The 26,507-nt window shown below is 38.3% G+C and overlaps 2 protein-coding genes across 8 annotated transcripts; one reads left to right on the plus strand and one right to left on the minus strand.

The window, feature by feature from the left end:
• The first annotated feature begins 2,808 nt into the window (after positions 1-2,808).
• LOC137946090 (DEAD-box ATP-dependent RNA helicase 21-like) lies at positions 2,809-6,977 on the plus strand. 5 transcript variants are annotated; one of them, XM_068792269.1, is made up of 5 exons: positions 2,809-3,082; positions 3,190-5,295; positions 5,913-6,029; positions 6,127-6,189; positions 6,707-6,977. In XM_068792269.1, the coding sequence occupies exons 2-3, from the start codon at positions 3,252-3,254 to the stop codon at positions 6,005-6,007; spliced, it is 2,139 nt and encodes a 712-aa protein (XP_068648370.1). In that variant the 5' UTR covers positions 2,809-3,082; positions 3,190-3,251; the 3' UTR covers positions 6,008-6,029; positions 6,127-6,189; positions 6,707-6,977. The 5 variants fall into 5 exon arrangements, with proteins under 5 accessions (XP_068648370.1, XP_068648369.1, XP_068648371.1 ...); XM_068792268.1 differs by having other exon boundaries at positions 2,809-5,295; XM_068792270.1 differs by having other exon boundaries at positions 2,809-5,295; positions 6,134-6,189.
• A 437-nt stretch (positions 6,978-7,414) lies between these two features.
• On the minus strand, positions 7,415-24,857 carry LOC137946441 (PHD finger protein EHD3). 3 transcript variants are annotated; one of them, XM_068792727.1, is made up of 6 exons: positions 24,324-24,857; positions 21,909-22,103; positions 20,980-21,336; positions 9,217-9,306; positions 8,950-8,994; positions 7,415-8,533 (listed from the first exon to the last, which is right to left on the minus strand). In XM_068792727.1, exons 1-6 carry the CDS (start codon positions 24,504-24,506, stop codon positions 7,604-7,606), a joined length of 1,800 nt encoding a protein of 599 aa, XP_068648828.1. In that variant the 5' UTR covers positions 24,507-24,857; the 3' UTR covers positions 7,415-7,603. The 3 variants fall into 3 exon arrangements, with proteins under 3 accessions (XP_068648828.1, XP_068648829.1, XP_068648830.1); XM_068792728.1 differs by having other exon boundaries at positions 7,415-8,391; positions 8,949-8,994; XM_068792729.1 differs by lacking the exon at positions 24,324-24,857 and adding an exon at positions 24,000-24,104.
• Between the last annotated feature and the right edge of the window lie 1,650 nt (positions 24,858-26,507).

A 26,507-nucleotide genomic window follows, 5' to 3' on the forward strand; every position in this document is an offset into this window, starting at 1 on the left:
AAAAGATTGTTTCATCTTCAACAACACAATAGAAGAGGTGATACATGAAGGTGTAATCAAACTCAAATGATAGTCAAGCTCAATCAAAATCAAAAGAAAAAACTACCCACAGTGTTTTCCAGTTACTCTTAACAATTATAGATATGATATACTCATGTAGGGGCATATAGACATGTAATTGTACATAGTGGTCTATTTTTGTCACTAAATGAATATTCTCTTTATGAGATATTATCCTTGAAATGATGAAACAAAACCACTTATACTCAAACAAATCATAAAGGTATGAGCAAAGTGCAAAAATGGATCCTAGTCTAACAAATCACAAAGGTTTGAATGAGAGAAAATTTCTATTTTAGCTTGAAAAAACCATTTAGGTTTAAGTGAAAATATAGCCCAAGGTTGAAGAAAACCATGAAAGGTACAAGCAAAATTTGTTAATCTCATGCCTAATTTTGATGATAACAAATACTTGGAAGTTAATCAATTGAATTGAGAAGTTTTTGAATAATTTAAAACCAAATTCAAGACTACAAAATAAAAAAACACCAATCAAATGACTAGTCAATGTGTTCACATGATCCAAAGAGATTGGGTGAAAACAAGTAACACGACACAAGCAACATTTGAATGATCAAAGACCTTTCAAAAGCCTGAAGTAACAAGAGATCGAACTTTGATGGAAGGAGCACTATTCGAACAATCACTTACCAATTGTTCGAATGCTTGAAGAAACAAAAGGTTGATATTGATAGATGACACATTGTTCAAACAATATGTATCAACCGTTCGAATGATCAGCTCAAGAAGACAGAAAACTTATAGCTCAAACTCGTTTATACAATCCCCCACAAACGTTTGAATGGATAAAGACAAAGAGAAGTGATGAAGGATGAAGTCTGTTTAAATGTTGATTACAATGTTTGATCAATAAGTTGTTCAACAAAAAAGACCTTTTGAACCAACTTGTTTTCAAACTATGAACCCCGAATTGTTGTAAAAGAAAATTTTGAGCTTTGATTTTGCCATTATGAGTCTCCAAAATTTGCAAGTGACCTACCATTGTGATCAATAACTAAAACAAAACAAGAAAAAAATTACAATTCTAAGGAATGATATGGTCGATTTTAACTAAGGGACAAAAGGTCATTTTATAGGAAAATGGCTAGTTGTTCTACCATTAGAAACTATTTTATATAAGTTGTTTTATGACCCAAGTTATTCACCACGCTAATGCGATTTTGAACTCCCTCACACTAAGAAATATTTTTTACTATTATATTTGAAGAAAAAAATCATACTCAACGTTTTTAAGAGAGCTAAGTACATTTGATCTTGTTATTTTAAAATCTATGGATTGAACTTGGTTTTTCTTTGCTAATCTTGTGATCTCTTACTTTAAAATTAATTAGATTGGTTCGAATTTTGAATTAGCCTTTGAGTCTTTGATTTTGAATCTCTTTTGGGGCATTTACATGGTAATTTTCATAAAACTCATTTTTAAGTTAAATCTCATTGAGCATTAATTTGAAATCACTATTTGAGCTATATTTTGAGTTATTGTCCCATTGTTAGGATCACCAAGATTTAGTTTAGTTTATTCTTATTATAATTATTGTAAAATCAACCTACTAAGAGATAAATTAGCTTTGTATACCCACTCAATTAGCTTGTGTGAGCTTAATTAAAGTGTGTAATCCCTTTATAGGTCTAGGTCAGTATGCCTAGTTGGTTGTTGTAAGGCTTTTGAGAGTAATTATTATAATTTGACCTTTGGAGGTCATTTAAATTTAAGTGTCATTTGGTTTTTACATAGTAGATTTGTCTCTAAAGTATGAAGACGCTTTAAGAGTGGAAGAAGCAACCAAAGTTTTGGCTGTGACCCACAATAAATCCATTTTTGTGATTATAGTTTATGCTTTGGATTTAAATTTGTTTCAATTACAGCATTGCTTGTCAATTGAAGTGCATATGGCTTTTTCTTGAGATCACTTGTTACAATTTAGTTTCAAAGCATGAGAGTGCTTTAAACCACTATAACAATTCATTCAGAATGATTTAGAGCAAGACATAACTTAAATACAAGAAGATTTAACATTTAAAAAAAACTAATTGTTTTAGCCAAAAAATTACTGTCTTCTAGGAAAAATCAATCGAATCATAGCTCAAATATAGTGAAAAATTACTTAAAAATCTTTATTTCAAGTTGTTGAACATAGAAGTGATTACTTATAAATTTTTGAGACCTACAATTATTAGATCAAAGCTCAAAATCTTCCTCTACAACATTTCTAGGTTCTGTTGTTCCAACACAATTTAGTCACCTATTCGAACGGTCATGTTTGTTCAATGTTTGAAGTTTAAACTTTATCAGTATTTCTTTTTGCCTCCAACAATTCGAACGATCAAAAAGTTTTTCAAATGCTCCAACAATTCGAACGATCAAAAAGTTTTTCAAATGCTCAAAGTTCCTATAAATTTTTTAACCTTTGAACTAACCATTCAAATGCCCCATTTGAATGTTGGGCCTTCCAACACTTTTTTTTAATTACTTCATAGAAATTGCTATTTTTTTCTTTCTATTTTAGTTGAACGTTCAAACGCCTGATGGCCAAAGTTTGAGCAATAGAAACTTGAATTTGATTTAAAAATTTGCCCAAAGTTTCTCAAATTACACAAAATAACATCTAGGTGTTTCTTATTATTAAAATTAGGTAAATGGAGATCTTAAGAGTAACAATAATGGGGCAGAAAGCCTGGTTGAATTGACTGAATCAATCAGTTTAACCTATGGACTTACAGACTCGGGCTCTCCTGTGCAAAAACGCTTAGGTATTTGCCGGAGTCACTTCGTTGCGACGACAGGGCAGTCTACCGGCCTCCTTCACACCCCCCTCTGCTTTCGTCTTTATCTTCCTTTCGGGAGGTTTATGCATCTTCTTAAAAGACCAGTGTCTCCCGGGCTTTCCCTTTTAGCCAATCTGCTTCTTTCTTCTCTAGCTGACTTTAACGCTCTCTCCGAACAATTTCGTTTCTTTCTTCGGACGCCGACGGTTAAATAACCTCCGGGGAACCCTGGAAGGTATCGGTACTGTAAGAGCTTTCCTCCTTGTTGACTCTCTTCTACTTCTCCTAGACTTCTACTGATTTTATTTGTCCTTGTTTTGTTCTGCGTTTTATTTACCCGAGCCCTTACTTTAAGACCCAAAAAGCCCACGCTCTGACCTGAAGGTTGCCACTGTGATTCCGCCATGAAGCGTTCATCTGATGATGTCTCAAGCAATCCTAACGACCCCAGAAAACCCAAATTCATTAGCAAAGCCGAGCGTGAGCAGGTGGCTCTACAGCGCAGGGAGGAGGAGGTTGCCGAGCAAAAACGTCATGCCCTAGAACTCCAGCAGCAGCAGCAAAATCGTCCTAAATCTCCCTCAGACGACGCCCGCCGCCACCATCATCGATCATCGCGTGATCGTGATCGGGAGCGGGAACGAGAACGAGAACGGGAGCGGGAACGCGATCGCGACCGCGAACGAGACTCTGAACGGCGCTCGCGCGAGGAAGAGGCCAAGGGCCGGGAGCGCCAGCGACTGGAGAAGCAAGCCGAGCGCGAGCGGGAGAAAGAACTTGACGCTATTAAGGAGCAGTACCTAGGGACAAAGAAACCCAAGAAGCGGGTGATCAAACCCAGTGAGAAGTTCCGTTTCTCTTTCGATTGGGAGAACACGGAGGACACCTCGCGTGACATGAACACCCTTTATCAAAACCCTCATGAGGCCCGACTGCTCTTTGGCCGGGGATTCCGTGCTGGGATGGACCGGCGAGTGCAGAAGAAACTCGCTGCCCAGAATGAGAAAGAGATGCGGGAGGAGATTCGGAAGAAGGACGGGATGGAAGAGAAGCCAGAGGAGGCCTTGGCCCAGCGGAGGAAGGAAGAGGCTGCAGACCGTTATGACCCTTTTGACATGCGGGTAGATCGCCATTGGTCAGAAAAGGTGCTTGAGGAGATGAACGAGCGTGACTGGAGGATTTTTCGGGAGGACCACAACATCTCTTACAAGGGTTCCCGTGTGCCTCGCCCCATGAGGAAGTGGCCTGAGAGCGGGCTTAGCAGCGAAATCCTCAAGGCTGTGGAGCGAGCCAAATACGAGAAACCGACCCCAATTCAGATGGCCACTATTCCTCTGGGATTGCAGCAACGTGATGTGATTGGAATTGCCGAGACTGGCTCAGGGAAAACTGCAGCCTTTGTGCTCCCAATGTTAACCTACATCACAAAGCTACCTCCCATGAGTGAAGAGAACGAAGCAGAGGGACCCTATGCGGTTGTTATGGCTCCTACTCGTGAGCTGGCTCAGCAGATTGAAGATGAGACTGTCAAATTTGCTCATTACATGGGTATCAGAGTGGTTTCAGTAGTTGGTGGCCAGTCTATTGAGGAACAAGGATTTAAGCTCAGGCAGGGTTGTGAGATTGTGATTGCTACACCAGGAAGGCTTCTTGACTGCTTGGAAAGGAGATACGCTGTTTTGAACCAGTGTAATTATGTAGTTCTTGATGAGGCTGATCGGATGATTGATATGGGTTTTGAACCACAAGTTGTGGGGGTTTTAGATGCAATGCCGTCAAGTAATCTGAAACCAGAGAATGAGGATGAAGAACTTGATTCCAAAAAGATTTACCGCACTACATACATGTTCAGTGCTACGATGCCATCTGCGGTAGAACGGCTGGCAAGAAAGTATTTGAGAAACCCAGTGGTGGTTACGATTGGCCAGGCCGGTAAGGTCACTGGAACTATCAAACAGAATGTATTTATGATGAAAGAATCAGAGAAATTGCGAAGGCTGTTGAAATTTTTGGGTGAAATTGAAGATCAAACGGCCATTGTATTCACCAATACTAAGAAAAATGTTGATGGGCTTGCTAAGAATCTGGAAAGGGCTGGTTTTAGGGCAACAACTTTGCATGGCGGGAAGACGCAAGACCAGAGAGAGATTAGTCTTGAAGGATTTCGCAATAGGAGGTTTACAGTACTTGTGGCAACAGATGTGGTTGGCCGTGGTATTGATATACCTGATGTGGGTCATGTCGTAAACTTTGATATGCCTGGAAATATTGAGACTTATACCCATCGGATTGGTCGAACTGGGCGTGCAGGGAAGTCTGGTGTAGCAACCACATTTTTGACTCTTAGTGACTCTGATGTCTTTTATGATCTGAAGATGATGCTTCAAGATAGCAAAAGCCCTGTCCCACCAGAGCTGACTAGGCATGAGGCCTCCAAGTTTAAGCCAGGTTCAATTCCTGATAGGCCACCTAGGAGAAATGATACTGTTTTTGCTCATTAAGGAGTTCTAAAAGTGAAGACATTTGCTATCTTGTGGGTGTTCGATATGAAAGGATGAATAAAAAGGTTAGAGCATTTCAAAGCCAATTTTGTCTTTATTTGAAGTCAATATGATGTTGTCAGTTTCTCAGATGAAAGAAAATTGATCTGAGGATTTTGCTAGTGATTTATGAAAATAAAATGACATAAAACACCATGGCCTTATCTTAAATTTTCATGTTTATGTATGGAGATTTGTGTAGTGTTATTAAGTTTATTGAAACTATTCCAGTGTTAAATGCATTTGAGGCAAAGAAACTCGTCTTTACGTTTCTACTAGAGCGAAGTTGTATGTATGTATGACTTTAAATGCCTGTGCCCAATTTCAACTGAAGTTTTGGTGTTATTTTTATCTAGGGCTTTGTTCACATCCTTGTTTTGGATGCAGTCTTATATAGTACTGACATACTATGCTTTCTGCAACTTCGAAGTGCTTGACTTTTTGTACTCTATTCTATGAGCTTCTTATACACTTAGCTAGATAACATGCTGTTTGTTTTGATTTATTCACTTTGTGCAAGATTAGGTACTGAAATACTATGGAGAACTCCTATTCTTCAGCATTCCTTTCTTCAATTACAAGCAATCGTAACAATTGTGAACTCTACATGCATCAGATGAATGCACGTTAAGAGGAAATTAGGTAATAATTATTGGTATTTTAAATTTTAAAGTTGGATAAGTTTCTAAATTGTTTCTTTGACAAGAAATTTTGAACTCTTCTAATGTGGAAATTTTAGTTGTTAGGCTGATGCTGAGTAGGTGAGGGATTGGATGTTGGTTCGCTTCTGTTTCTTGAGAAGGTAAATATGCTACTTGCATGTGTTGATGTTTGATTGCATTATTTTTCTCCCTCTATTGGCTGGATATTTCACTTACTTTTATTATTTCTGTTCTTCTGCTGTGACATATTTACCTTATGAAAATATTGACATCCCAATTCTCTCTCAAAAAAAAAAAAAAACTGTGACTTACCTTTTAAGATACTTTGCTAGTTGGTGTATATTAATATATATGGAGTTAGGGAAACAGTCTTTTCTTTTCATCTCTTTAATTTTCTTTCTTTTCTTCAGTCTCTCTTTTTCTTGCTCTGCTCTCTCTCTTTCTTTATAGCCCACTACTAGTAACTTTGTGATCAGAGTTATCAATGGTTTCTCCAGCAAATGTTGTTGTTTACTGCCTTTTAGCATTCAAATTTGGAAATGAAGTTTGTGACCATCAACATATTCATGTTAACACTTGAATTAGAATGAATTTTCAAAAACAATTAGATGAAGTTTCCTCATTCTTGCTTTGAAGGATTGTTTACTTTTGATTCAGGTTTCTTGGAGTAAAAAGGCGGCTGCCTGTAAGAAGTGGTTGTGAATGAGGAAGCTTGCATATTAAGTTAAGGGGCACTTCATACACTTTGAGTTTCACAATTAAGTTACTGGTATCAGGCTATGTAAATGGATCATTAATCTGAATCAGTTGCCATATGAAGGAGAAATATTGCAATTGTTTTGTTTGTAAGAAATCCCTCAGGTATTTCATGGGTTTTTCCCACTGATGGTTGGATTGTTATCTTTCTGCTGTGATCATAGTTAAGCGTTTATTGACAAACCAATGCAAACTTCAAAAGGTGCCATCACAATGAACGCTATTCATATATCTTTCGAGGGTTAGAACTCCGATTCCATCAACACACCCTCATCGAAAGAGAACAAGATTCATTTACAAGGAGCTAATGAATTTTACTTGATCCCCTCTGGTTCCAATGAACTGGATTGCAAAACAATTTTATGCTTAATTGTGTGATATTTTGAAAGGAAAACAGTCTCTAGTAACGCAACTTTAATCCCACCATCTACCCTGCATAACAAGAGCTTTTTAAGACGGGAAAGCGATGAGGGCATGGCTTCCAAACATCCGTCATTCAAGCAAAAGGCAAAAATACAGGGCAAGTTTCTTCCGGTGCCAGCCATTTTGTTGGCCCCGTACATCACATGAATTTGGGAGCCGTATCTTTCCTTGCAGGCTGTCAATGTGTTTACTCCCCCAAGATATCGATACTACACATGACAAGTACATTGATACATAGTAATACAGAACCTCGAGAGGCTTCCCGACACTAGACGTAGACGTCCTTGGCGTAGGTTACATCGAGCATACACTCTTACGACACAATTGACACAGAGTAGAGTACAAAATCCAAAAAAAATCTATGGTCTAGTTCTGCTAAATGTTGTTACTCCTCTCTTCAGAATGCAACTTTTCAGCAGCGTTCAAAAGTACATCCATCGATCCAGCAGCAACCCCCTTCACAGGATTTCGTCCTAACCTTCTTTCTCTCATTCTGATCTGAATATTGCAAAAGATACAATACCAATCTCCTTTAGGTATAGAAGTGCGAGGTGGAACCATGCAATATATATGGTATGCCTCATCACAAACGTCACACAGGGCTATTTTGTCATCATCTTTATCAATTAAACAGCCCCTGCAAAGACATGAAGGGCAGTACCACACCTCTCCGTGTCTGTTAATCTCCGTGCTAGTCAGGCAGCTTTGGTGGTAGTACTTGTGAGGGCAGTGGGCATGTCCGCACACAAGAAACGTCATAGTTTCCTTTGCACCAGTTTTACATCTCTTACACACACGTTGTTTGCCTTTCCTTACGAGTTCTTTCCGTCTATCAACTTCTTCCGAACTGTAATGACAGCTTTCCCCAGAGTTGCTGGACAAAGTTGTGGTCACCATCTCCGTGTTACTGTGACTCCCATTAGTTCGTGTTCTTGAACCTTTTAGCCTCTCACAAACAACACAATCTTGATGCGGCTCTGCTTCTGACTGGCTTTGGGTCCAGTCAGATTGTGGTGAATCTTTACCGTTTGCAGAGCAGATTTCACAGTACCAGCTTCTGGTGGGAATCTCTCCAATAACTGACTTCATGCACGAAAAGTGGTACATTGCTTCACAGCCATCACAAATAAGACTTTGTGTCCCAGTAGCTGCTAAACCACACTGCCCACAAACACCAGTTTTGTTCAGACCACATGCATCATTGTGTTCAAGTTTAGTAAGCTGTTCTGATCCATCAGAAGGAACTTGTTTTGCAGGAACCAAATGCATAAAACCCTTTTGAGCAGATCCAACTTGGCTTACCTCCTGCATGCAAAATATACTTAAAACTGTAATGTCAAGGGCAACAAGGTTAATACCCAAGCCTTTTTTGTGAGATTTACATAATGAAATGACAGTATGATCAACCAAACTAATGTGAATAAGGTTTAAAGTTGACGCCTAACTGATAGTTAGGGAAAAAATTTCCTGGAAAATCGTGAGAATATCTTCTTTTTTTCTTGAAAGAGCAGATAAAAATGTCATAAAAAGAAGAGAAGAATGTACAAATCTATGCAAGTTAACAATCGACAAAATACAGAAAGATCTCATCAATGAACATCAAAAGTGGAGAGTACCCCTCGATGAAAAATTGTGGAATGAAACACCCAGTCTAACCAAGTTTGTCTGCTATAGAGTTAGGGAAATCCACACAAAATTTGTAGAAAAGCACAATGACATACCTCAAATTTGTGTGCCCCAGCTGTCGCCACTGCCATATTTCCAACCTTACGATATACAGGAAAGTAAAACATGAAATGAGGGGGGACATGTGCTAAACAGAAAGGGAGAAAGAAAAAAAGACAATCCAAATGTCTGGAACCGAACAGACTTCCAGTTTCAAAAGATGTTTTAACAGCTCACATGCTCAAATCAAACTAAGTGTTTGAGTCATACAGATATCTCAGTGGAAATGAAAACCTTGATACAATGACACAGCCAGCATTTACCTGATTCTGATAGGATTTCTGAGATGCGTTTGAGAGGCTATCAGCCAGACGCACCATCTCATTTCCAATCTTCTTGAGCCTTTCCCATACCTGTAAGCAGTTTGCATATGATTATTAATTCAGCCAAAATGAAACTGAAAAGATACTCAAAAGTCTGAAGGAAACTATGTCACACCCTGTTCTGTCAAATGAGAGAACAACAGCTTCAAGTTATACTTCTTCAATACAAACCATCCATTTCTTATGTGTTTAGCTGCAAGTTTGTTTTACAAGATACACTGAAATTACACATAAAAGAGAATATCTCAAGTGCAATTCGGTCAGGTTTCCTTTCCTGTGGGTAAATGCTCATTGTAGATTTCAGGAATAGAAAATGAGAGGTGTAAATAATGCCTCTTCTTTTATGTTATTTGTAAAGGAGATTTGAGAGAGAAGAGAGGAGGAAGAAGCAGCCTTGGAGTTCATGCTAGAAAAGCACAAGCTCCCCCCCCCCCCCCCCCCCCCCCTTTATTGAACCCTTAAGTGATAATTACAAGAAAAGAAAAAAAATGCCCTTAGTTACTCCTATAATTCATATAATACAACTCTGATTTGAATGAAACTTTGAAACATGAGTTTAATGAAATTATGCATCTAATAGACTATGCTAAGAGAATATGAAAAATGATCAAAATATCCTCCAAGGGATTTTAACACTCCCCCCAACCTAGAGAGTACATATCAAACAATCCTACCTTGTAACAGAAAACCAAGTGTTCACATATCCCCAGAGGTTTAGTAAACACATCTCCAAGTTGATCTGATGATTTCACTTATGGAGCAATCACTTTTCCTTTGCATCTTTGATAAAATGACAATCAACCTCTATATGTTTAGTTTTCTCGTGGAATATAGGATTGCTTGCAATGAAGATAGCAACCAGTTTGTCACAGTTCATAACCATGGGTTCTGAAATATGAAAACCAAACTCAACAAGAACAGATTTAACCCACATAAGCTCACTAACAGTGTGAGCCATTACTCTATATTTCCACCCTTGCACTCGACCTGGCCACAATTGTTTGTTTCTTACTTTTTCAACTTATTAAGTTACCCTCAACAAAGCAATAGTAGCCTGAAAGTAGACCATCTATCCATTTTATATCTAGCATAATCTGCATAAAAATATCCAAGCACATCTATTTTGTCATTTTGAGAATACAACAAACCTTTTCCAGGGATACCTTTCAAATACTTTAAAATCCTTTAACAGCTTCTAAATGCACTTTCTAAGGGTTTTCCATGAATTGGCTCACAACTCGCAACAAAGGATATATCGGGCTTGGTTTTTTTAGAAAGAATGATTTTATTAAGAGGAAAGCAACACTAAAAGGCCACAAAACTCAAGGGAGAGATCCCATAACAACAAGAGAATGAAGGTAAACTCCCTGCTTAGCTAGGACATCAACTATAAAATTAGTAGATCTCGGAATGTGAGACCAAATACAATAAAAAAGAGAAGTTACATCCATGATCTCGAAGAAAATATCTCAATGGCGCCAAGGAGGAGCAGAAGCTTGAGCACACCAGCCAATCACGACTTTGGAGTCCCCTTCTATTTGGAGAGGACCATGACAATGGTCACGAAAAAAGTGAAGGCCATGGAGAAGACCCGAAAGCTCAATCATCACCGAATCAGCAATTCCAAGGGAGCCAGCAAAGGATATGATTACCGGTTGAATCCCGAATGACCCCATGAAAGCCCGCTAACCCCGGATTGCCGAGAAAAAAGCCATCAAAATTAAGCTTGAGAAATCTGGAACGGGGAAGCTACCATTCCTGGATGGTGGGGAGCGCGAGGAGATCTGCAGTTGTGCCAAACACAACCAGTTTTCCCGGATAGTTGATCCCAAGAAAGGAGAAAAAACCTTCTTGATGCGTAGCCAAGAAGAAATTTGCCCGCAATAAAGTCAGCAACTCTCTCCATAGTGTCAAATTTTCTTTTGAATCTCTTGGAATTCCTTTCAGCCCAAAGACCCCACGGGATATAAGCCACACAAGCATAAATCAGCAATTTCCCAAGCCCCGATAGAACAGTGCCCAAGTGCATCCTGTTGGTAGAAATCAAATCCGCAAGCAAGCAGAACTTAAGACCAATGTGGCATAGAACCAGAGACCAAACCTGCCAAGAGAAGGGATATAGAAGGAGGAAGTGACAAACTGATTCCTCTTCCAATCCGCAAAGGGGACAGAGGGCATCAACTGAAAGGAGACTCCGCCACCGGAGATTATCAGTTGTAAGAATCTTGTTGAGACATGCACTCCACATGAAGAATTTAATTTTAGGAGGAGCACACAAGTGCCAAGTGAAAGCCATGTCATGCACAATAAATGAATGAGACCGACCTCCGGTGAAAAGATAGGTTGAGGAAACTGTAAATGATCCACCCTTATCGGGCAACCACACTAACTTGCCAGGTTCATGAGGCCGAACTCTGGCCCAATACAAAAGTCTCCAAAAACCAACTAGCGTCCAAAGCCTCAAAATCCAAAAGATCACGACGAAGATTGATGTTCCAACTATATCACTATGAGCATCAGCCACCGAGATCTCCGACTGTGAGGATAATCGGGCAAGACCATCAAAAGTACTCATCAAAGACTTGACTCCGATCCACCAGTCCCCCCAGAATTTTACAGATTGACCATTACCCACATAATATCTAATGGGCGAGCGAAAGATCAAGAGAAATAAATATATGGATCTCCAAATCAGTGACAAAGTCCTCCTTCTACCACTAGATGTCCACCAAGAGAAGGACCAGCCAAGCTTCCAAACAACCATGTTTTTCCGTAAATTGGGGCACATGAATTGAATCTCCAAATCCATTTTAGCAATAGAAACATCCTTCCAATTCACCAAATGAAACTAAAAATCAGCACATGATCCTCTCCAAAGAAAGCGACTTTTGATTTTTCCCAGATGCTGACAGATGGATGCAGGACAAGGTAGGAAGGATAGGAATGCCTACAATACAAGACTTGAGAAGAGTGAGTCTACCTACCTTACTGAGAAGACGACCCTTCCAAATGGCAAACCGCAATTCCAACTTCTCAACCAGAGGATTCCAAAGACTTTTGGACCCAGTGAATAAGGGGAGCCAAAGATAAGCGGTAGGAACTGAAATATTGAACATCGCAACTCGCTAGCCATAACCGAGAGACTCTCATAATCAATATTGAAGCCCATTTCAAGTCGGGCATTTCTCTCCAACACTTTGTTGTGGAGTCAGACCCCCGGACCTAAGTTTGTAATTTTCTTATTGTTTTTCTCTTCTCCTTTTTTATCAATATACGCATCATTCATAATAAAAAAAAAATATTGAAGCCCATTAGAGCAATCTTCCCCCAGTTAACCCTTTGTCCCGAAGCCAACTCAAATAAACCAAGCACCGCCTTTATCCTTCTAATCCCATCAAGAGTACCAACCCCAAAAATAATAGTATCGCCTGCATACTACAGAATAGGGACATCAAAAGCCAAATGATAACTAATCGAAGGTAGCCATCCATGATCTTTAGTCGAATAAATCAATGCAACAGGTTACTAGCATGACGTTTGATTCTTCCAATGCAAATATATCCTTAAATATAGATCAGATTGGCATGAAATTTTTTCCTTCTGAAACTAGACTTAAATACCTTTTATCCAAGTACAACTTTTCTTCATAAAATATACTTCTTTTGAGATAAATAATCTAATAGATTTTGATCTCTATAATTTGGCCGAACTAAGTTTTATTTCTCCTTTTGCTACCATGACCATTGACTCTTCCAAGATCAATATCTCCATATAAAAAACTCAGATCTAGAATTGGTTGAATAGGTAAGAAAATAGATTTACAACTCTTTCTTTTAATATATAATTCTCCGTATAAAGTCTCGTTCTTGATAGCATAAAATGGTTCGAAAGTTAAAGTTTTTTGTTGTTGTTGAACCTCTCTTGCAGTCTCGAATATATTTTCATAAATATATAATATGCAATATGAAAAGCTCAGTATAGAGGGGAAATGCAAAGCAAACAACGAGTATAGGGACTGAAAAGAAAAAAATATAGATACAAACCTAAACTGCTAGAGATAATAGATAAGAAAAGGATCACATTATCTCTGCGGATTGACCAAGTCAACTCACAAAACCTGCTCTGATACCATGTTGAATTTATGGAAAAGAGAAAAACTTTATTGACTTGATGTAATACATGAAACCCTATTTATAATAGAGGAAAGTAATAGAGCCCAATTACAATTAAACTACCCTTGTCCCAATTACACCCAAACTCTAATACTTTTTTTTATGAAAGTGCGTATATTGATAAAAGAGAGAAATACAAACCTAGTTAAGGGTCTGGTTCCACAACAAAGTGTTGGAGAGACACACCCGCTTTAGCCTGAGAGTCTGCTAAGTGGTTAGCAGAGCGTGGAATGTTTTTCCACATACAATTTAGCCCAAAAAGTAAATTACAGATTTCCTTGAATATATCCCAATGTTGCCAAGGGGGTGATCATGATTTGCGCACCAATTGATGACTACTGCTAAGTCGCCTTCAATATAGAGTGGGCCAGAGAGATGGCTGGAGAAGACCTTGAGCCCATGCAGAAGTCCAACGAGTTCTACAATAGTAGAGTCTGATCTGCCAAGGGGGCCAGCATATGAGAAAAGTTCGTTATTTCCATTATGAAGAACACCACCGAAACCTGCAGGACCAGGGCAGCCTAAAGCGCTGCCATCAAAGTTGACCTTTATATATCCAGGTGGAGGGGGTGTCCATGTGGCCATAGTAGGGGGGCGAGCGGGAAGGACGTCTCAGATATAGATAGTCAATTTCCTCTAAAGTTTGAGGCACTGAATTTTTTGAATTTTTTTTTATTTAAAAGCCAAACAGAGACTTGGCTTGCTATTTGGCCGGACAAGACCTCAATAGAGCAAGACTTGAATTTGAATTTTCTTTTGTTGCGTTCTTTCCAGAGAGCCCAGATAATATGCCCGATGCAACAAGATATAATCATTCTCCCTAGCTTTGGAAGCTGCGAGTTGACCAGAGAGAGAATAGTGTCAGCCAGGTTTCTCAAAGCACAGAATTGGAGGCCAAATTTGTTTAAAAGGGTTGTCCCAACTTGGTAGGCATACTTGCAGGAAAGGAGGATGTGGGTTGCTGTTTCTGGGGAATTTATGCAGAACGGGCAGTGATGGTCCAAGATTGAGGTGCCTCTACGAATTAAAGCATCAGAGGTCAATATTTTGTTTCTGCAGGAAGACCAAACGAAGAATTTGGCTCGTGGGAGGGCTAGCAGATCCCAAGCTTGAGCCGTTGGGTGCTTAGGATGATCTAAGAGGTTGTTTAGGAGTGCATAGGCAGAAGATGAGGAGAAAGATCCTTTTGGACAAGGAGTCCAAATTAGGGTATCTTCATATGTGTTCATTTGGCTGCGAGGAAGAGTGAGGAGGAGTTGGGACGCTAGGAGAGCTTCATCATCAGTAAGATGCCTTCTTAGGTTAAGATTCCAATCTCCATTTTCTGACAAACTATCCGAAATAGTAATCTCTTGGTTACTTGCGAGGCCAAAGATAACTGGGAAGCTATTTTTCAGAGGAGTTTGGCCAACCCACCAGTTATTCTAGAACTTCGATGTATTTCCATTGCCAATATAACATTTGGTAGCTATTTTGAAATTGGGAAGGAGTTGAGCAATTTTTTTCCATGCAGGTGAGAGAGAGCGGATTCTCCCTCCTTCTATCCACCAACTAGAGGAAATATTTGTTTTTTCCTTGATGAAAGTTCTCCAGAGCAAATGATGATTCATGTTATATTTTCAAATCCATTTAAGCAGCAGGGCAGAGTTCGTTGTAGATGTGTCTCGAATTCCCAGCCCACCTAGATCTTTTGGCTTACAAACCTCCTCCCATTTGACCAGATGATAAATTTTCTCGCCGTTAGGACCTCCCCAAAGGAAGAGTCTCTTAATGAACTCAATTCTGTTTTTGAAAGATGAAGGGCAATGAAACATGGACAAATAATAGTTGGGGATTCCTTGAAAACATGATTTGATGAGAACTAATTTGCCTGCTTTTGGGAGAAATTTCCCCCTCCAGGTGGCAAGTCCCCCTTCAAGACGTTCAATGACTGGGTGCCAAGAAGCCTTAGAGGGGAGACGAGGGGTCAGAGGAAGCCCCAAATATGTTCCAGAGGATAGTTCAATGCAGTAGCCCAAGTAGTTGGTCATAGAGTTAAGAAGGCCTGGCTCTATATTGTATCCTGAGATGGAGGATTTTTCCTAACTGATTTTTTGCCCAGACGAGATTTCAAATAAGCTCAGTACAGCACTAAGATTCTGAATTTGATCGAGAGTGCCATCATAGAAAAGAATAGTGTCATCTGCATATTGGAGGAGGTTAACATCAAGTGCAGGGTTAGGGGAGACAGAACTTAGCCATCCAGTAGATTTGGCTGAGCGGATCATTGCAGCTAATTGTTCCCCAATGACGGTGAATAGAAGAGGGGATAGAGGGTCCCCTAAACTCTAATACTTAAATATAAGTCATAGCATAATTAAATAACTCAACATAAATAGAAGACTAACATAACTAAAGTACCTTTAAACTGAGACTTTCCTATGAGACCACCTTTTGTGACTCTTGTAAAACTCCACCATATTAATTTTGGCTATGTGAGACTACTTACTGTGAGGGTCATGTAAGAGGCTTCCATATCTTCTCTTCAACAACTCCAATCTATTATCAACACCAGAAACATGGATACAAGCACCAAACTAATTCAGGAATACATTAAATACTTGGAATTTTTGTCGTAGGAGATATACCCAAGTTACCCGACTAAAATCATCAATAAAAGAAACAAAATACTAGAAACCAAATGGATTGGGAACCCGACATGGACCCCATACATCAGAATGAATTAATTCAAACATTTTGGTGTTAGGACTAGAACTAACTAGGAAACTGGTTCGACGGTGTTTTCCCAATTGACAAGACTCACAATCAAAAGAAATATCTGCTGGTAAGGAAAGGAAAGAAATGGTATTAGATGCCCCAAGCATAGGTGCCATAAGTATGAGGAGTCTACAAGTATTACAACTTTGGGAATAGAGACATCATCCAGTAAGTAGAGCCCTCCCTTCTTATGCCTAGAACCAAATGTCCTCTTCATCTACAAGTCCTAAAAAACACAATTAGGAGATAAAGTAATTGAACAATTTCAAGAATTAGTGATGTAAGTCACGGATAAGAGGTTGATTGGAAATTTCGGGACAAAAAGAACTGGATTCAAGGATATTTGTGAAGAGGTATTTTTTTTTTTATAGGATGTGTGAATTTTATAAAAAAGAAAAAGAAAAAGAGGGAAAATACAAGTTATAGGGTATGTATAATACCCTCCCCTCCAATTAGGGAGGTGGATCCATCAGAAGGATGAATGGACTGAAATAAAGAGGACATACCTGACATATGGGTAGATGCCCTTGAATCAATGATCCAGGAGGGAGGGTGGGACACATTCTATGAAATCATACCTATGCTCACCATTGAGGCACTGTTAAGGACGAAGGATCTAGGAGGTGAAATCAACTGGCCAAACCACTGTAGCAGTAGTTGTTGGATCTCATCATGTAAACCATTGTGAGAGGTACCATCTTTGTCCGTGACTATGGAATTGGCCTAGGTGGGCTTACTAAACTTCTTCCAACACTTGTCGGAGATATGGTTAGATCGACCATATTGAATACATTTTCGATCCCCTCTATCATTTCGGCCATGGCCTCAAGTAAAAAAGTCTCATCCTCTACTTCTGCTACTACTACCACGACAACGACCCTCGAGCTTACCGGTGGATGACCAAAGGTTAAGAGCGGCAGCATTTCATAATCAAACATCTTTTTCAGGTTGTACTTACGACCGCATATCTGCCCGATGACTTTGTTAAAGGCTTGGTCAAGAGTAGTCACATCGTCATTGACCAACAACTTGGCTTGAATGAGATCATATTCAAACCCCAAACCATCTAAAAATCTGGCAATATGAATCTGATTTTTTTCCTTACGAATGTCCTCAATATTTGCAATGAATGGATGAAAGGTTTTGATTTCCTATAGGATACCTCTCATTTTAATAAAATAATTTGTCATTGATCTATCTCCTCGGTTCATATGAAAATACTGGATATATAGCTCATAAATTCAAGACAAACTACTCTCTTGAGACAAAACGGAAGCCAAAGTTGTCCACATCTCTTTGGTCTGGTCATTAAACCGTGACTTCATACTGTTCACCACCAAGTCATAACTTGATTGTCCTTTGCTTCCCAGCCTTCAGTTACTAGTATAAGGGGATCATCTCTTATGTATTTAGCCATTCTTCTAGCCTTCAAAGACATAAGAATGGATCTTGACCAATTCACATACTTTGACCCATTTAATCTGATGGATGTTATCTGAATAGGCTAAGAGTGTTTTCCATCTAAATTCTCAGTTGCCCTTTGGACCAACTGGTATGCTGGATTCAGCGACCTGATTTCCCCAAAAAGATCACAATTCAATGCAATGCCTCACTACACAAAAGATCACTTTTCCCAACTCAATTTACCTTGCATATGCAAGTGGGCCCCACAATCCAAGGAATTAGGGCACAATTTCACTCCAGGTACACAACCAGTAATTGACAGCAGTCGCACTTTCCAATTGAAGTGGAAAATTGAATAAAAGAAAGTTAATTGCATGTAAGATGAATGATGCAAGCTTTGGGGAGGATGACGCAAGCCCTGGTTAGGTTGCGTAGGTAACAATGAAGCTAGGGATTCAAGTAGGGTCCCTTGAAGGGCTTTAAAACATCTTAATCGCCTAATTGATAGTAGAATCCATCAACTAATTGGTTATGGCAGGAAAAACAAAGAGGCAAAAATTGAACTTTTACCTTACCAATCCAGAAATTGTTAGAAGAACCTTCAATAGGGTCGTTGAATAGAGAGGAAAAAGTCACAAAACTGAAGAAGATCTGCGCAAGACTGCCTTCACAACTCTAATACCATATAAAGAAGGAGAATTGAGAGAAAGAGGAAGAAAAGGCTGAGAGAAGAGAGGAGGAAGAAGCAGCCTTGGCTGAGTTTGCGTTCATGCCAGAAAAGCATGAGCCCCCCCCCCCCTTTATTAAACCTATAAGTGATAATTACAAGAAAGGACAAAAATGCCTTGAGTTAAAAAACTCCTATAACTCATATAGTACAACTCTGATTTGAATGAAACTAGAAACATAAGAGTTTAATGAAATCATCTATCTAGCAGAACTATGCTAAGATAAATCAGAATATGGAAAATGACCAAAATGCCCTCGGACTGGTATTTTAATATTATTATTAGAATTCAAAGAAAGACATTATTACCTAGAACCTCTTCTGTTCTTTTTTTTATTTTTTTAAGAAAGGCCTTCTGTTATGCTATTATTAGGGGAAATGGTCTAGCATATCAAGATTAATTAGTGGATAATTGTGAATAGAGATAACGGTCAAAATAAGCACCATGAATTTCTGGAAGCTGCCTGAAACATTGCTTTAACTTAACAACTCTTAAACAATCACAATTTCATGTGACATTCTTCTGTTACAGTATGTTGCATGAAAGGCACTTTTTATAACCAACAGAAGTTCCATCCAAGTTCAAGTTTCATTTATTCTGCAGTCTATTAAAAAATCAAATTAAAAAGAAACTGCAGATTTACAAGGCTTTAGTTTCAGCCCAACTGCTGAGAACTTTCAGTTTCCTGTTTAACTACTTGTTAATAGCTCAGATTACGTGAATTAGTTCTCATTGTATTGACTGTGAAAGAGACATTTTATACACAGAAAAAAAGAAAATAAACTGTTAGAGATAAGTAAGGATAGCAGTGTCCAAGAACTTTAGTTTACATTAAATTTTTGTACTTCGGGCTGCTTCACAGTGGCATCTTACTATGCACTAATTTCAGTAACTTGTCCTTCATCTAAAGCTCAAGAAGTAGGCTACTCTTAGAAGTTAGTGGGCCCTCGGAAGGTGATACTTCATCTAGACAGCATCTTTTGGGAAAGCACTGACTTGCGATGAAACGAGTGAGAGGGCCAGGTAATCTTAAACAACTTGTGCATGTTTTGCAGAGAAAAGGAAGAAATACTAAATCAAATACTGCTTCACTGTTCTTATAGTTCCTCTATTCAGGGGGCAATCATTTTGGAATCTTTGGTAGCTCTATGTCTTTCCAGAAGAATCCTTGAGTTTCGTAAAGCAATGCCACACGTAGCCCTTGCCAAAATTTGGCATGATTCAATGGAGAGCTGCTACTGCAGCAGTGATCTGGCAGTTATGGATAGAAAGAAACAAGAGAACTTTTACAGAGTCCAATAACCAAGCAGGGATTGTAGTTGAAGAAGACAATTCATTCAGCACTTATGTGAGCCTGCTCATTAAAGCAAATGCCACCATTCCAAACCTTGATTGTAAAAATCACTGGAGAAACAAAGTTTAAGATGAATTTTGACGGCTACTTGATGAAAATCCAGGTCCTGCTGAATTCGGTGGATATATAAGAGCTCAGTGCTGAAGTACTGCTATTTTACTCCGGGCCTGCTGGATGTTGGGACGGAAGCTCTATTGAATCAGCTGAGATTACACTGTCAAAGATTCTCCAGCCCTGGGACCTTAGGAGGGGACTTTGCAAAAAATAATCAACAGGGAATCCAAAATATGTCTCCTACACAGAGATGTGCCTCCCAACTTGATGAGATTGCAGACTAGGCAGTAGGTAGAGATATAGTGTGGCTTCTTGTTCTTAAAGAAGCCAATTCCTTGTGAGATAGATGAGCTAAAGAAGAAGTTTCTAGGCCAGATTGCATATGGGAACAGCCAGCCTTTGTAACCTAAACTAGGGATCTAGATGTATAAGGACAATTCTTTGAGAAGCTTTTCTATCTGCAATGTATAAAACGATTCAGACCATGATAAAGGTACAGCCAGGAGCATTTCTGATGACGAATGAGAGTAAGGATTAAGAAATGCAAGAACAGCTCCAAAAATCAATGTTACAAGTGGAACGGCCAGTTCAAGAATTGAATATATTATCAAAAGATAAAGCATGGATGATTCTAAAGATAGATCAGTATTTTAGAGAAATATAGGAATTTGACAGAGGCTTCATGTGTGAAACTTGATCTATCTTATGACAACCTAGAGAGCTCACAACCGCTTAAACCAAGCCTTGGTATATGATTAGTTAATCATACATCATATTATTTTTGTATGGGCAAAAGAGCATAATTACATTTCCATACTATATAGAAGAAGAAGAAGAAGAAGAAGAAGAAGAAGAAGAAGAAGGACATTTCAAAAAAAAAAAAAAATACTATATAGAAAGAGCTCTATTTTCATATTAAACCTCCAGCAGGCACAAGGGTAATTTTTAACTTATATTTTGATTAGTAACTAACTTCTTATAAGTAAGTTATCTAATAGGATAAAGAAAACTATAAACAAAGCCCAGAACCTTTATCAAAAAAAAAAAAAAAAAAAGGATCTATCGTAATATCTGACATCAGTCGCAAAATGCAAACCAGGTACCATAGATCTGAAGGGTCAGAACAAAATTGACCACAAGGACCGTAAAAGTCCTCAATGGAAGGATATTTATGGCAAAAGCTACAACATACAGAACACCAAGCATATTATTATTGAGTTAGCAAGAGATTTACCAGTTGAATATCAGCATCGAAAAGCACAGTAGACTTCTCATATTCCCCAGTTTTAATCCGTGAATTGATGAGGCTAAAGTTAAGAACATTTTCAGCTTTGATGCCTTGGAAGTTCTCACAGAGTAACCTACATAGTGAAATAAACTTGTCCGAAGCAATAACTTCAAGGAAAACTCTCTGACATTTTTCTGTAATGGAAGGACCATAAGGTAGATAGCATGAAAATTTTTGAGACTTATCTCTAATAAGCCCGACAGAGTCTGTGGCAACATTACAAGAAGCTACCATATTATGAGTTTCCCTTGTCATTTTACAGGAGCGTTTCAAACTATTATTCTTGTTAGCATGTACAGTTTCCTGCAAAACAAAGACAAAATTCCCACCCTGTCAGAAGGTTTTGATGGAAAACAATGGCCATACTTAGATGCCATCTAGAAGAGCAGAGAAGTGCCAGGAATTTAGAAAAAATTAGGATATTGTGCATTTAAGATAAGGGAACAGACATTGGAGGATTGTGGTCAAAATCTACCAATTCAATGATAGCAATTTCCTGAGTGGATGTATCTGCCAGCCCAACCTATCTGTTAGCTGCTGATTTGTATGCCAATGACCTCATAGCTATAAAATTTATAGGGTGTGATCTCGGCAAACTGACCAATTGATGGTGGAGCCTACATGTTGGCTCCATGTCGCTACCATACACATACATGGTAGGTCATACAAGTGCTCCAGACATAACTTAATGTTGACAGAACATCATTATAGCTCTTTAAAGGAAAATTATTCAAAAGTGTATTTTATTAAGAACCAACATTCAAAGAAGTTGTATATGGAAAGCTGAATATCATTTTGAGTTGATTGAGGTTCTTAATTTTCAAGACAGAAAGGTGAAGGAAAAGGTTGTCAAAAAGAAGACAGTTGACATTTACCCTAATCCATGCAAGCACATCTTGTACAGGGATCTGAATTCCACCTTCACTTGGATGTAATGACTGTAGTATCTGCTCTAAAACACACATCCAGCTGTCCTCCTCAGAATCACTAACATGGTGGAGATGCCTCAAATTATTGAGTAAAGTATCAACAACACCCTCCTGAGCCTTATCCAATAATTCACTTCTAGACTGCAATAAAACAACCTCTAGATATTATTAGATTGAAAACTAGAAGATGTATCCCGTATCATCATAAGATTTCACCACACAAAATTCAACAATACATAGTATTCCTAATTTAATCAACATTAAAAGGAGCAAATAAAATTCATTTGAGATAGTTTGGATAAAAGGATGAAGGCATATGGTTAATCAAATAACACGAGAATAAAATAGCATCGCCCCCAAAATGACTTAGGAATATTCATTTGAGATAATAATATATGTGCCACCTCAAGTAAATTTCAGTTTTTCCTTTCAGTCACCCCATTTTGTTGTAGATTCATTCACAAGATGCTTAATGACCAATCTTGGCATCAAGGAGAGAAGAAATTGAACACATCATAACAGGACAACAATCCTTTAATTGATTGAACACTACTCTATCAATCTTGCAAGTTTTTCAAGGACTTCAAAACTAGGAGAAACGAAACACAACATTAACACTAGCTATTCACCAAACAGCAAGACAAACTAGGCCAGAGTTAAGCAAAGAAGTCATGACGAAGAAAATATGAAACTCAGGTTGCAATAAGAAACATGAAACATTGCAAAATAAGAAGTTCACATGGACATGGAAACTTAAAGAAACTAATGTGTGAATGGGGAGAAAATAGAGGAACAAAAGATGCCAACATGGAGCGATTAAGTCTGACAAAAACTCTTTGATTAGAAGGGAAATTTGTCTAAAAAACTAGGACTCTGGGAACAAAGGAAACCCAATTCACGACAATGTATGAAGAAGTAATAAGAGAAAAAATAGGAAAAGAAAATATTTTTGACAAAACTAAATTTTGCTACTTTAGATATAGATATCTCACAAAATGTAGCTCAAAATCACAAGCAGTTTGTTGCTCACTAAAAATCTAAGTAAAAACAAAAGATATCTCCTAAAATAAGTTAATGTAATCAGTTATGATGAGGTGTCATGAAGGGACATCACACGTTGCAGGTGAAAACAAGAACATGCACTTAAGACACCATGAATCATTTCTCAATGGTAGGATCTTACTTTGGATGGGAAGGCAATCATTACTTAAACTTAACAAACATGTTTGACAATATGGAAGTTTAGGCACCCCTTAAGGTTTAATTTTAATTTTTAAGTATTTAAAAAAAATTGAAATGAAGTATTTAAAATTTGAAAATCACATTTCAAAAAAAAAAATTACATTTCAAAAATAAATTTGAAAATCACCCTCTTTGTCTGTCTCGGTAATGATAGTTAAGATGATTCTCCTAGAAAAGGGTGCAGTGAATTGAAACTCTATATAGTCATATCCTTCAAAAAAAATTCCCAATCTTGCAAAGTAACCCACAAAATGATTCAACCAACAAGAAGTATCAAACATAGACAAAAATTATGTGATGCATAAACATCTATTGGACATCCTAGTCCCACCACTACCCCCTTTCTAACTATTAACAGTGAGAGTAACAGACACACAAGCAATGACTTTTCAGTTTCAGCTCTGATTCAGGTGTTGTTACCTACATAACATTTACAACTCAAATCTGCTTAGAAGAAAAGCACATGGTAGACATGCATGATGCCTTCAATCACTATGACCGCTAGACCAGGATACAAACAGAGTAAATTATGACAGATTTGAATGAGATTCCACCATTTAAGCTAGTGCTTATCTAAATTTGGCAAAAGAGAAAGGAAAACGCAATCATAAAAGAAGAAATTTCAGATCATCTTGACCACAACTCTTTCTTGAGTCTTCCTTTCATAGTAGATCATTATAATGATACAGAAATTTTTTAAATCATTCACAGAGTGCTAGCACCCAGGATTGGGGCAAACAAAATCAATATTGCCTTCCATCAAGCCACTAGAAATGTGGGCCTCTCTTCTCATACCAGGTATTTGAAGCTCCCAAATGGAACTTAGTCGATCCAGTCTACAAGTTGCACTCGCGATCAAACTGACAGATGTAACTGGAGTCGAATTCAGCCTTCAAATCATCTATTCCTTACATATGACGAAAAAATCACACATCTTTACAAGAATTTTGAGCGCATCATATCCTTTAGCAAGATTTTGAAGTGAGTAGGGCCCCTTAAAATGCAACTTTATCTTGAAAATCATAACAAATCCATAACAAGCAACTTCAGTTAAAGAACAGTTTAAATAAATAGCATCACCATTATCTCCAGACCAAAAGAAACCCGAAGGTGCCCAACCTGCTCAGCTGCAGGAACGGTGGCTGCGACCGAAAGACTGGAATTCAGATGCTTTCTTCTCTTATAGGTTATAACCCCTTCGACTCCTTCGCCTTTAAACCCGTTAGCAGCCACCGAGGAATGAATAACCAACGGCAGACTCTCTGCCCCGCTACCATTGGAGCTTCTCTCATCCACCAACATCTTCAAAACCGAATTAGTAAATTAGGCTGCCAAATTCAGACTACTCCATCAGAGACTCGGAATGCACTAAAACCCTAATCCAGGCAAGGGAGCGAAAATCCGGTGTTTTTCTTTGTCATTTTTCTCGCACAGAGAAGAGATTTGAAATTTTGAAGATAGGAGTCAATGGGTGGATTTTAAACAGTGTCAGCGTGTAATTGTACGTTTTGCACAGACCTCGACAGTTTGACCGGCTAGGAGAGTGAGGTGACTGGTGGTGGCCGGTGCATTTGGGGTCTTCCGTAGCAGCTTTTTGGATTTTTTTTGTTTTTCATGTGAAGCTTTTTGGATTTTCAACGTCTCTCGGCGATTGCGCCATTCCCCCGAGGATGCTGATCTGTGAGGACTTGACCCGGGCCAAGCGACGGGTGCTCCGGGAGGGACCAGGGGCGGGCGTTTCCATTAAAATTGGAAGGTAAGATGTTTTACCTCTTGAATAAAAGTAATGATATCTAATATTAAGTTGCAATTATCTCGATTTTTAGAGAATACAAAATCAGAATAACTAAATTAGTAATAAGGATCGATAAATGCCTAGATTGAAAGAGAGAGGGAAAGGATCAAAACATAGTATGCTACTCTCTCCCTTATCATTTGAGGACTAGAGCTATTATTCTCTTAAATATTTTTTTCCAATCAAGAAGGAGAAATGTGGTAAGAAGAAACATAGGCTGGAGTCTTTTTATGTAAGCTATTAAAAGTAAGAGTTCAGTTTTAGTTTGTGCAAACAACGACACCCCCACCAAAGAAAACAAAGAGCAAGGTACTAAGAAAAACAATAGTTGCTTCCATGGGAGGATAATTAACTCAACCAATTGAAAAAACCAATGTACAATAAAGTACTTGTTAGTTTATTGTACTTAAGGTTATTTTATAGACACCTAAAAGTGTCTCCTCATTCTTTCATTTTCTTCTCATTTCTCGCTCACCTTGTTCTCGTTTTCATACACCGTCGTTGTTCCCATCGTCGTCGCCTGACATCACCGTTGTCGTCATGCTCATTCTCTCTCATTCCCTCCCACCCTTCGTCGGTGAAGTCTTTGCCTTTGCCACTTCCTAGCCTCTTCCTCTCCAACTGCTTCAACCCTTCTAGTGGTAATCTCTGCTTTTCCATCACTAAAACCCTCGTTTACTGCACAGGTACTTGTTAACAACAGAAACTACAAGTGCCAGTGAGATTGTGATAAGGCACATGCTTTATCTGGAATTCTAGCTTAAGATGGGGTAAGTTAAGCATCAGATATGCAAAAGCATGCTTTCTAAATAATGGTTTCTAAAACATGACCATAGACGCGATTGAGATTTCCAACTATGATCTAAAATAAAATTTGCAGGAGGCATTCTTTATGGACCCAAAACCAGATTGTCTGGTTAAATGTCTATAAAATTATTGCATTGAGAAATCACCTCCAAGGTATAATTATTTGTATGCCTTAAAATACAAGACCGTTTCAACCCAATCATTCCTCTTACGTTTTGTTTATCTATCGGACAGTCCATAAATTCCATAATAAAAGAGTTAAGAGTCATTGAAGACTTTGTGGCCTGATAGATAAGGCACTGATTTAACTAGAGAGTCTGGGTTTGATTCCCAACGAGTACTCTAGTTCTTGGAAGAGAGGAGAGAAAAAACTGTGAGAGAGAAATAAGAGGAAAAGAAAAATAGCGATAAGGACAAATTTGAGCTTCTTTGGGAGAGATTGCCCTTCTCCAAGTGAAATTCAAGCCTACAAATCTTTAAGCATATAAGAAGATGTAGTAGAAATTAATAGAACTTTGAATGCAAAGAATATGAAGAGAAAAAGAGAGGTTTGAGCAAATATGGAGATTTTTCTTCAAAAGGGTGAATTCAGAATTTCAAGTTCAAAATATATTTTCAAATGTTTGGTATGCCAATATAAGTTCATTTTTTTTGTCATCTACAAGTTTAAAAGGCCTATTTATAAGTTTCCTACCTAAACT

Source organism: Aristolochia californica, unplaced genomic scaffold (assembly GCF_029961685.1).
Source record: "Aristolochia californica isolate CCGP_79_NKW_82.1479 unplaced genomic scaffold, dmAriCali1.0.hap1 SCAF_12, whole genome shotgun sequence".
Lineage (NCBI taxonomy): Eukaryota > Viridiplantae > Streptophyta > Magnoliopsida > Piperales > Aristolochiaceae > Aristolochia > Aristolochia californica.